The 12,672-nt window shown below is 39.3% G+C and overlaps 1 protein-coding gene across 3 annotated transcripts in view; it reads left to right on the top strand.

Moving 5' to 3' along the window:
• BABAM2 (BRISC and BRCA1 A complex member 2) overlaps positions 1 to 11,647 on the top strand; it is a 168,304-nt gene extending 156,657 nt beyond the window's left edge. For all 3 annotated transcript variants that reach the window (XM_062637037.1, XM_062637039.1, XM_062637038.1), the window contains one exon: positions 10,768 to 11,647. In XM_062637037.1, coding sequence (XP_062493021.1) covers positions 10,768 to 10,831 — 64 coding nt within the window. In that variant the 3' untranslated portion in view covers positions 10,832 to 11,647. The remainder of the gene's footprint in view (positions 1 to 10,767) is intronic.
• Positions 11,648 to 12,672: the final 1,025 nt, after the last annotated feature.

Here is a 12,672-nt window from a genome sequence, read left to right as displayed (position 1 = left end):
GTTATTTGGAGGGCCACAGCTAGTTTGTTCCTCACTCATTTTTGATCTGCATTTTCTCTGCTTTTACCTGTAAGTGTCAAGGTTTGTTTCTGCATTTGGAGAGGTCTGACTTTTTAAGAATTTCCTCTTATTTCTGATAGCAAACATACATCTTTTAAAGAGTAAAGAGAAATAACATCTTTAATATGTTTGATGTAATTACAGGTATGTGGCATCTCATCCCTTTCCTTCTGACTGGTTTTTCCTAATGAATATCCAAGGAGGTTTCTTTTATGTTTTGGTATGTTGCCTTTGGCCCCTGTTGATAAGCAATCTGGCAAAGAAAAGCGGATGGCATGATGAAATCAGTGCTTTCACCTGCAAGCAAACTTTGTTTTCAGGGATGCTGGTTGTCAGACTCGTTATGGGTGCATCTGTGGTGTAACCTTTCATTTCTGCCTCTGAAGTACAATTAGGGGATTCAGTAATCTCTTAAAGATCATTCAAATTCCATTATTACTTCTGTGATCTCCTCTCTTCTTGAATCTCTACACTTGTCTTTCTTTGCAAGCTTCACTGCTGAATGTGGTTTTGCCCAGTCTTTTCTTCTTTTCTCTACTTCTTACATGGTCCCTGCTTTTCCCCCCTCCTTATTTCATCACATTCTTCACCCGGCCTTTTATGCTCAAAAGAGATTTGTAATTGCATCTTGGCATTGACTCTCTCCTTCAAATCTACTAAATAATTTGCTAGATAATTGCTCTCCAACAATAGAGTTCAGCATGTATTTATGTAGCCTAGATAGAAGGAAATAGTGTCTTGAATAAACAGTATCTCTTTAAAAAGTTAACCTTTACCTGGAGTGGAAAAATATGGCTATGGCACTTCAGCAAATAGGAAAAATAGAGCAGGCTTGTCACACTGTAGCTCATAGGATTGGAAATTTCCTATGAATTAGCACTGTATTTAAAAAGGCCATATGAAGATTGACTTTTTCCATGATGGTCTTGGAATTTCGTTCTCATGATCCACTGGTAAGGAAGTGGAGTGACCGTGCTGTGATAGAGATATTCCAGTGCCCCCTTCACAGACACCCGGTACCCCAGCACTGAGTAATCCCCTGCGGGGAAAATGGATGTTAAGAAAGCAGAAGCAAAATTTGCTATGATCTAAAACCGCAGGCCTTCATCTGACTGAAGCAAGTCTATTTATGTACATTGTGGAGAAGGTAAAGGAAGTGAAGGGTTTATCTCTTGAACTGGCAAGAAGAAGGCATTGATAAAACTGTTTCAAAAAGAGAGGTTCGTTTAGCTATGTGTGCCTTGGGACACATAGAGCCACTGTGTCTGTGCAGTGCACCTTTGTCAATTCCCAAATATCTGCATTGGAAACCTGTGAGAGAATAAATCCCAGAATCTTGATTTCCAGATGATTCAGAAAGGTCGCTTGCATAATTGCTGGCCTCGGTCTATACGCACTGGTTATGTCCAGTGGCTGCAATTTTTGCCTGTAATGTAATGTAAGGTCTATGCACTTGGGAGCTCTTATATTCTTGGAATCAAAGTTGACCCTGCTTATGCTGCTACTTTAAAATAAGCATTAATTGCCAGCCTACATAATGACCTACAGTCCTGGCTCCACAGCAGTTCCCTAAGAACTCCCTTCCTTTACATTTTGCCTTTAGTCAGGTTGTTATATTTATGGTGTTTCATGATTTGAACAGACTGTTCAGATTCATTTTGCTTTATGCTAAGTTGGGCAGCAAAATCACCTTAATTTTTACAGCAGAGCTGTGTTGACTTCTTGACTTCATTTATAAAATCAATAGATATCATATTTCATTGGAACAGACACAAAAATGTATAACCAAATGAAAATTTAAGTTTTATTTCTGTGTGCTTCATTTGAGTAAAGCCACCTGTTACTTCTGCAATCAGCAAACCGATGAAAAACATGTCTAAATATAACCATTTCTTGTACCTTTTTGCATGACATGAATCAGAAATGGTAATAAATCCAACAGCTTCTGGAGGAAGGAGGTATTGTTAGTAAAATACAGAATGCAGCTTTTGGACATGAGTGGATTTTAATGTTTTAACTTCAGATGTGTACACAGTTTCAGTAGTTCTACCACTATTTCCTGTTATGGTTTTGGTAGCACATTTTGTTTTGCTTGTACCACTGGAGACAATTTTCTGTCATGTAATACAATGAACTGAGCTGAAGGCAATAATATTTCTTACAAACTTGTGTTTTAATGGCTGCCCATTGCAGACCTCCAGCTCACTTGATGCTTGATTACTGTCCTGTCCATCAGCCTGGCTGCACGGTCAGTGCCTTGTGTAGACTGGCAGGTAGAAGTGAGCATAGGAAGTTTACTAAGCTCCTTGCAGGTAAATCACAGCAAAAGGAATTAGAGAGAGAGAACTATTAGAAGAGGAAGAGAGATTGTGATGAATTTGTTTGGCGCCTGGAATAAAAAATTGCTAGCAGCATAATGGCATCGTGCACTGCTTTGTACATTTGTGTGTGTAGCCAGTTACAGTAGCAGTAATTTAAGAACTATTGTCTTGCTGTTGTATAAACACTTCAGATGTTTGCTTGGCATTGCCAGTTTTGGAGATGTATAAAATGAAGAACTGTGTAGACATTGTGTTTCACATAAAAGCAAAATATTTGCTATAGATAAAGCTGCCTAGTAAGGAAATTATAAACCACATCCCAGAGAACATACCATCAAGAAGCTTAGTTTAGAAACATGAGTCCGTGCCAAGTATCATTATGTATATTTGAAGCGATAAAGAAATCCTGGAAGGTACCTTTATCATTCTGCTGCTGTGCTTGGATAAGTTTTAGTGATGTTTGGATTCAAACGGTGGTTTAGAAGTGCTGCTGCCTCCTGAATGCCTAGCGCATGCCATAATAGTTCTGATCTTCATTCACTCTCCTGAGCCTTTGCCACTTGGCACCCAGTCATGTTGTGGGCCTGCCTGATTCCAGCTATGAAACCAAAAGTTAGAGTGCTGAGAACTATTTGTCACTTCAGTCATCATAATATCTTAGATCTGGAGAGGATTAGAATTTGATTTAGCAGTCATTTTCTCCTAATAGAGGTGTCATAAAATAACTAGTGTAGAATTAATCTCCTGTTACCCTGTATTTATTCCAAAGCAGGAGACTGGGTTATTCTGCTCTGCCCTGAGTGCTCACGTATCTTTAGACTGTTGAGGAATGCTGTAGAAGTGCCTGTGGATAAATAGACAACATAGTTTGCCCAGTGGAAATATGTTTTTAATGCATTATATATAGTAAAAATAGCAAAGAGGTTTAAATGCTTTGCGTCTGAATTTACAAGGGAAAAACTATGCCTTGGACGTTGGACTGAGGCCCGTCAAAAGAATGGGCTTCCAGTAGATTTCCACACTTTTGTATTCAGCCCTTGTTAAATGCAAGGCGTGGAGATGCAGGAGGAGGGTATAACCACCTGTTAAGGACCTAATGAGCACTCTTATGGAATATGACCTAAATACGTACCTGCTATTGGAATTAATGTAATAATTTTTTAATCTAAGATCCTTTGGTTAATTAGTACTAATCATGTTGAATTAAATAGCTCCTGACAAATGGAATTTAGAAAGAAAACAATTACATAAAAAAGAAAGGTTGGTGTCTGTGATTATGTTCTGTTATAAACAATCAGCAGATCCTAGAGTTTGGAAAGGTGGTAAATATCTTCTACACAGGAGGTGAATTATTCATGGTTCCATGAAGCAAACTCTTCCATGAACCTGGCTCTGCCTGTGTAGTCACGGGAGGACAAACTCTCTTGTCTGGCACCCAAAAAGGATTGTTGTAGGTGTACAGTATTTTCAAAACAAGTTTTCATTGAGTCAAAACAAGTTGCGACAGGAATATAGAAGTACAAAGGCACGGTACGTATGTGTATGTATGCTCCACGCAGAAAAGCTTTGTGCTTCAAAAAGTGATTAATTGGGTGGCGTTGATAAAGCCCTTTTATAATTCTATTATGGCTGCGCTGTTGAAATAATTTATATAACAAGATTTTATTGCACAATGTCAGCATAATAATACTAGTCTGGGAGGAATAGGTCAAAGACCTCAAGAAGCCTCAGGCTGTCCTTTACTCTGACCTACGCCCTTCTTAGTTCATGTTTTCACCTAATGTAATTGGAAGAGGGGAGAACGTTGCTATTCTAGCCAATTTATTAAGATCAGTCATCTCAGACTGGATTTTTTTCTGTCAGGATTCTGTGGATTGAAGAAACATGAAGATACCTTGCAGCAGTTCCTTTAGGGTGCAAAAGGAAAGAAATATGGGGTACAAATGATGCAAATCATAGAATGCTTTATGTTCATCAAGTTCCAACCCCCCTGCCATGGGCAGAGCCACCTTCCATTAGGCCACATTGCTCAAAGCCCTGTCCAGCCTGGCCTTGAACACTACCAGGGATGGGGCAGTCACAGTTTCTCTGGACAATCTGTTCCAATGTCTCACCATTCTCATAGTGAAATCCTAGAGCTGCAACTCCTCTAAGAGAAATGGACAGTAGTTGGGGTAAATGCCCCAACAGTGACTCTCAGCTGCGCCTAATGCAGCTGAAAAAGGTGTGGTTCAATTCTCACCTCAGTCCTGGTAAATAATAGCCTTTGCAGGATAGTCAAACTCAGTGGTGGACAATGTAAACAACAGAGGACTGCAGAGGAGGAGGGTGTCCTAGCTATAGACCATGCTCCAGAAGACTTAGAAAGGTTATGCAGAACTCCTCAGAGATCCTGGCAACTACAGGAGAGCTTGCCCAAGACGGATGTATTAGCTTGAAAAGGCTAAGGAAAAGAACACCACGTTTTCCTGTATGCCTTGCCTACAGTAGGAGAAAAGGGATGTATTTATCAAATATATTAGCTACAATGATTTTGAGTACAATAAGGTTCTATAATTAGAGCCTAGTATTTTCAGAATTAAACCATACTCCTGGTAGCTACTAAAATATTTTCCAAGAATGAATTAGAATATTGAAATAATGGGTAGTATTTAAGAATAATGCTTGTTCTCAAAGCTAATAGTAGGAAAAAATCCAAGTAAAATAACCTGAGTTTGCCTTCTGATGAGAAGAAACACAATATGTGCACCTGATATGGTGACAGAAAGTAATGACAGCCCTAGTGTCTTTATGAAAAGATGAAGATTTTGGATCAAGGGCTTTCATTTGCCAGTAAGGAATATGCAGGGACAGAATACACTGCGCTGTAGACATGTTGCTATACAGCTAAGTCTGTACTTGATGTGGACCATCAGGATTACTTCATCCCCTTCCTTAAATCATCTTGTGATGGAAAAGGCACTTGAAACTCCCACATCTTGAGTTGAAACACATAAAACATGAGTACAAATAAGGCTAGCGTGGATGGATTTGAGATCAGCCTACTGAAAAACTTGGCACTATTGAACCAAGGATTTTAAGGGGAATCTATTTTGTGAATGACTTAGGAAGATGATTCATCACCCCTTGATGAATGTCCTTGTCCCAGACAGAAAAAGCGGAACTCTCTCTGGTATGGCATTTTGTGTGCTTTTTTCCTTGCGGAGTTTGAATGTTCTGCTCCGAGTTTCCAACGTGACAATTTTAAGAGAACTAGGAACACCTAGACAACCCTTCTAACTTTATGACACAATGAGCAGTAACTACAAATCCACAGTACGCTTGGTTGTAGCACCAGTCAAGCAAAAACAATGGCAGAAAACTGTTCACCACAAATACGTGTGGTGTTTGATGGGAGATCACAGCTACATAACTTAAAACCTTTGCAGGTTTTCAGCGTAGGAATCTGAAGCAGAAGTTGTTATCAAACGGTCAATGCAGATTTTTCTACCAATGTCATTTTAAAAACCCAGCACTAATTTATACTGGAAAAAAAAAACAACCAACCAACCAAACAATTAGAATGAAATTTCACAAAAGTGTGTGGATTCTGAGTCAAGTATGGTTTATGCACTGCAAACCCACACCCTAGGGTTTAAACATGTATGGGCTTCTGGAGACCTTGGACCACAGTGTTTTATATCACTAGAAAACACGTAAACAACGAGTAATCCAGTTCTGCCTTCTTTTAGATATTTACCATTTGCAATAGCAAGACGTTCTTTCCACTGGATAATAAGATGAAGGAGAGATAAGTGCTTTACTCTCAGCAGATGTCCTTGAATGTAGCACCTGAAATTCAGTGCACGATATCAAGTATATATAGTAGTTAACTACAGCAAAATGTGTTGTTTTCTGGAGTGCTGAAGTAAAATTTCCATAGAAACCCCTTAACTTGCTACCTTGAACTTGGAAAATGACCATTTGAGGGAACAAACAAATAGGCAAAAAACAATAGATTCTTACAGTAAGGCACTCAAGGAAGAGTTTAGACGTGTGTCTGTATGAGTATGAAGATTGGCACCCACTCTAAGCTGAAAAGAAAGCAACTCTTTAAACACTCTTTAAGATCTGAACCATTGCAAGAGGGTGCAGAGCCATTGTGCTCAACACTCCTATAAAAGGGTATCTGTGGACTTTGTACAAACCAGTTTTTCTGTATTTGAAGGAGCATTTTACGTGGTTCTTCTGAGCTTGGTGTAAGGTCATTGTGGCACAGACCCACCATGAACCTGGTAGAGTAAAGCAGGAGAAAGAAGGAACTCCGTGTTTCCCAGAAAGGCGAAAAAGCATTGATTAAAACCTGATTTGTGCCCTATGACACAGGTTAGAGAAACCATAGGTCAAGTTAGCTTTCTGCATCTTCAGTATAATCCAAATTACTGATTTTAGTAGCAGTTCTCTAGAGCTGAAAAGTGTATCTAGTGGATGTAGCAATAACAATTTCAAAGCATCTCAGAGATACTTGACAGGATCGTGTGGCAAGCTGCCTAAAAAAAAATAGGGGTTTATGTGAATTCTTGTGGTGTAGCACAAATCAGAGTGACTGAGGGTGTGTAAATCTGTGTGAGTGGTTTATGTGATAGGGTCTGAGAAGTTAATCTTTCTCCAAAGTTCATGTTTACGTTTGCTTTTTCTCCGAGCCTGTATGTGCAGGATGCTGAAGTGTGAGTGTTTCTATTAATCTGAAACCTTTCTAAAAAGGATAGTGTTCCATGTGAAAAGGGTTCTTGCCATCCACTCTGTAGCAGTCTTTTGGAAAATTTTATAGTTCTCTTATGTAATTTATTGTGACATAATATATTCATGTCATGGTCCTATCTGTGTGGAAATGTGTACACTTTGACCTCAGTGCCAGTTGTTTGATAGGTGACACTTACTCAAACCAGTAACTGGTGCTTGTTCTTTTCCTCCTTACCGGTAATCTCTGCAGAGGAGAAAAAAATGTCAGAATTTCCATTTCACAGGAAATCTGAGTATTTTAACTATGGTTTTGTCCCAAATTTCAGATGAAAAGTTCTGAAAGAAATTTTGCTTGAATGCATGGCAAAAAAAATGCTATTAATGTGACACTGTAATGCATCTGCTAGCAGTAGCACAGTGCCTCCTGGGACAAGAAATTCTAGTGATTCATACTGTCATTCTTTCTTCACAGACTGGGTCCTTTGAAGAGACTACATTACCTCTTATGTTTATACTTATATTTCAGTCTCTTGTGATGCACCAGGGCCTTTTTGTGTGTGACTAGATACATTATCTCCGAAATGCTGGACCACACATAAGGAGGTTAATATCAAACTGATTGTTTCGGCTTAGTTCTACAAACCAGAACATCTCAGATGAAGCCAAACTGAAGTAGCTCATTCTCATCTTTCTTTTCCTAAAGAGGAACCACTTTTCAGTAGTGGTTCCACAGAAACACACATAAATGGGTAAAAATGTAATCTTCCTTTGGCTTTCATGTGATTTTAATAAACTAATAATTCCAGCAAGTTCTCATAGTGCATAATGTCTTTGCTGCCTGTTCTACTCTTTAATATGTACTCAAAAAAGTCTTGTTACTTTTCTGCACTAACACTTGCCATTTCCTCCCTGTCTGCAGTGTCCACTAATATTGAAGCAGTTTAACCTCCCTTCTCTTACTTCCCCATCTTTCCTCTTCAGTCTGTTAAATGTGCTGTAGCTGATACAGTCCTATCAAGTGTATTGTGCTTTTGGATCTTTTGGCAGGTTCCTTTTTGGTTTGGGGTGTGGAGAGTTAATTCATTTTTTGTGTGAGCCTGTGTGTGATGAACCATGATTACCCAAATGTGTTTTCCAAAATGTCTTTAATCCCAGATACCTCGGGTGTGTGGGAGAGGGGCAGAAATGGAGTTATATATCCTGGGTAAACATGTGGTATTACATCTGCTTCAGTCTGGACAAGACCGCAAATGATAAGGGCAAACCTAAGCCTGTACTTTAAAGTAGGAAAGAAAAAAGTAGACATTTACAAATTATAAAGGCCTAATGGAATTTTTGTAGTGCATGGAGCATGGCCAAGAGGTCCATCTGAACTACCAGGGAAATAACGTCCTCTTCAAAATAGTACATCTGATAGAACATAGGGAGGTGTTGGATTTAGTTTTGCAGCAAAGGATACAAGCTCTACTGTAGGAATCAGTGAAAAGAAAGGATGCAAATGTAGATAAAGATAGTGTGGGAGGGTGTATGTGGTATCAGAAGCATTCGTTCTGGAATTTGCCTAAGTCAATGCAATATAATTCAGTAAGTTTGGTTTAATACAAAGCACAGAAATGCTGCAAAGGAGGTGTTTCAGAAAAGAAATAAATGTAGAAAAATACTTCTGCTTACATCCCATTTAATGATTGAGAATTTTTACAGTTTAGGAAGAGGGAAGTCTTAAGTAACATTTATCAAGTCAGTAAGAAGAGCATGTGCATGGAAGAGAGTCTGCAGAGACACTATCAAAGGGGAAGGAAGAAGCTACTTAAAATAAGCAAGCAGAGGAAATGTAGTTAAATGTTAAGACAGATAATGCAAGTAGAAATAAAAGGATGATAGATCCTGGCATTGACAGTGTGCAAGTGACATGCCTTGAGCTAGCAAAATGACATAGGGCCGACCAGGGGCTGCAGTTCCAAAGGTGTGCTCTAAAAACACAAATGCAGAAACATCATTCAAGCGTAAAGACCAGATGACAGACATGGCATACCTTCTTAGCTGGTTTATGCATGCATTTATGCCAGGCTGAACAATCACTTTTGTGGGCATGATTATGAGGGCTGCTTTCTGAACTTTGGTTCAATAAATCAAAGTGTAATCTGTAAACACGCAGCACAAATCTGTGTGTGCTATAAAATGCGTGTGCTGGTTGCCCTTCTCCTTTTCTGCACTCAGCTCCTCAGTGCAGAAATGCTTTTACTTTCCACTGCTCTTTTAACCTTTGGATGGCACCTTGTATGTGTTTACAGCTTCTGTACAAAAGCTGACTGCAGCTCTGTGTTAATTAATTTGCCAGGCACAACTTCACAAAGAGGGGGGAGCATTCTCTTTTGTGATCTCACAGCGTTTTTAATTGTGAGGTATGGTTGGTGTTCAGTGATTGCCAAGCTTCTACCCAAATTATGAAACACGTATCATGGTTGCGAAGATGAGCAGCCTGTGTTTGCTTCAGGAGGTATACCAGCAGAGCGATCAGGAACGTAATGAACATAATTGCAGCTATTCCCACTCTGGATTGTTGGGTTTGGTGGGGGGAGAGGTTCTTTTGTTAGGGAGGGCAGGAGGCAGTTCTCCTTATATATAAGTTTATGAAGGCCAGTAATGTGAACGCAAAACAAAACGTTGGGTTGTTTTTAAGGAGGAGAGAAAGTGAAAATTTGGTGCAGAAAGTAGTAGGCAGAGACCAAAGGCAGAATGATGAAGCAGCTTCTAATATAACTTGCAAATAAAGAGTATCATTGGGACACATAAAATATGTTTAGTACATGGTTGAGTATTTCAGAGCAATAAACTTGAAGGTACAGTTCACACTCTATTTTGGATACTTAGGATCAGCTCATTTTACGGATTTATGAGTCACTTGATTCTTAGTAAAGAAGATAGACTAAGATACAAAATAGACAAAGCACATCCTAATTTAGAGGATAATGTTCTAACTTTCAGTCTAAGAAAAGGAATTACAGTTCACCCAAAGTGTTAGTATTTATTCACTAAGCCTTATGCAAACTACTGCCATCAACAGTGACTCTGCATTGCGTCAAGGTTTCTATAAGGAGACAGATAAACGGCTTATCTCCTGCACGTATTCTGACTTCACAACTTTCCTGCTCCCTTGACTTGTCTGTCTTTGGGCCTTTGGTACCCTATGTGAAGCTTTCCTCAACATGGGAGGCGGAAAAAAAAAAACAACTTTTTATCCCAGAACATCAATTGCATTAGAAAGTCCCAGTTATAAAACGCTGCAGATCGTGGCATAGCCACACTTGTGTTTCTCATTTTTACAGCCATTCAGAGGTTTATTTTCCAGTGCATAATACAGTTTATCTCTGGAGCTTTGCATTGGGTAGAATATGGGCAATGTCAAGTTGCTGATGTTGACCATTTGGTTGGTGGGGAGGACACTGGGGAAAGAAGTACTGCTGGGTCTAGAAAGCTGAAGTGTATGGATCTACTGTGTAGTAAACACTTGTAAGAAAAACACGACTCATTTATGAGATCTAATACTGCACTGAGCATGGTCACATTATGCTTCTCTGTTAAAACCCTATCTGCGTACACACTCACATCAAGTTCTAAGTTTATCCTTTCCTAACCATGCATTTTCTGTTTTTTTTTTAACTAGGGCATATTTCAAAACGTTTGTCCCTCAGTTCCAGGAGGCAGCATTTGCTAACGGGAAGCTTTAGGCAGCCTTGGGCACAGAGATGATGCTGGACGGATCCTTCAGTCTGTGCGCGCAGCCCACAAGAAGAGCGCCTGGAAACGGGTTGGACTGTCTTGATGGGTGCTTTCTTGCCTCTGAAATTGTTTTGGTCGCTTCAGGTTTTGTCAGGTTTCTGAAACAAAAGACCTCACTAACATGCTTAAAACTGCGTATTTGATGTTTGGCCTGGCCCTTTGCCTCTGCCACCACCATTCCTATATATATCTACTGGATTAAATTGAAAAGGGTGTGTTTTGATGTGATAACATAGTCTTGTGCCAACAATGTCCTATATGTTATGCCTTGTTTCGTTGTCTTCAAATGGTGTAAATTGGATAGGTTTCCCCCCACAGAATTACAGTGTAGTTTGTATATTTAGTTGCCATTTCCAGTTTATCCTAAGAAAATACAAAACTGCCGTACATACCAGGAATGCCTAATGGACTGTACAGTGCCATGTTCTGCCTGGGAGGTTTGTGTCTCGCTGTGGTTAACTCTCACAGGTATGGATATGAGTAGCACGCTTCAATTCTCAGTGCCTTTCAAGTTGGTCTGATATTAATATGGCAAGGTATTGGAGGGTTTGGGTTTTTTTTTATATTTCAGTTGAAAGCTCATGTTATATGAAATGTTGTGTTTTTATGCTTTGTTTTTATTTCCAGCTGTACAATTTCAGTGGGGTTTTTTTAATGAACTCCCCTTGCCGTTATGAAAAAGTTCTACTTCTTTAGTACCAGTGTGCAAAGAACTGGTTATATAAATCACTGTAACAAAATAAAGCTCTTTCATAGACCTCTAATTTTTCCAAGTAAGATAAATACTGCTGAGAAGCAAACTTTCAACAAAGGAATGAATGATGTCTTGGAGAATAACAGATGAAATACTGTAGAGCTGCAAGTATTTAGCTTAATGCTTAAGTTCAACATGTCTTCTCAGAAATAATTTTAACTGTATATAACTGGAAACATTACCTCTCCTAGTTCTGAAATGCCAAATACAAAATCCCACCTATTCATCCTTTCTTTCATGCTTGTGTCAGGCACACCAGTTGGGGCTAAAACTGTCACGATGTCACTTCCCAAATTAATTTGTAAATAGACCAGGGTACTTTCCAGTATGGAATAAAATTAACAGTGCATGGAAAAAACACTGTTACTTCTGCTAAAATAGAAGGAACTAAATGAACAGTATGCAGATGATACAGTGGCACTGGAAAACATTTAATTTGAAATTATCCAGTGTAGCACTACTGTCTGCTTATGTGATGAAATCTCATCAAATTACTTGATTGGCAGTATTCTCCTACCCTTTCTAAAACTTATTATTTTCCATTAAAATTAGTCCTTTCCAGGCTAACGTCCACCTAGGAAATGCAGATGGGGTTTGAGCAGCGAAGCTTAACAATTAAGAATCATGCAAATAATTTGCCTCTAGAAGCTACAGGTATTTTTAGCTAGTTTATAGGCAAAAGTTTCTGTTTAATACTAAATTTCCTGGCTGGAAATCAAGCTGCAAACAAAATCAGAAGCCTGAGGGTTATAAACAGCTCCAAAGGTCTAAGCCTCAATTTCTTCTATTGGAGGCATTGCATTAGGCTTTTGCATGCAAACCAAGACTTAGAATCATAGTATCATAGAATAGTTAGGGTTGGAAAGGACCTTAAGATCATCAAGTTCCAACCCCCCTGCCATGGGCAGGGACACCTCACACCAAACCATGTCACCCAAGGCTCTTTCCAGCCTGGCCTTGAACACCACCAGGGATGGAGCATTCACAACTTCCCTGGGCAACCCATTCCAGTGCCTCACCAGACTTAAAACACAC

This window comes from Pezoporus occidentalis, unplaced genomic scaffold, assembly GCF_034315485.1.
Source record: "Pezoporus occidentalis ecotype Australia unplaced genomic scaffold, CSIRO_AGI_Poc_V1 ctg50, whole genome shotgun sequence".
Classification (NCBI taxonomy): domain Eukaryota; kingdom Metazoa; phylum Chordata; class Aves; order Psittaciformes; family Psittacidae; genus Pezoporus; species Pezoporus occidentalis.
This window is presented reverse-complemented; position numbering and strand designations above follow the sequence as displayed.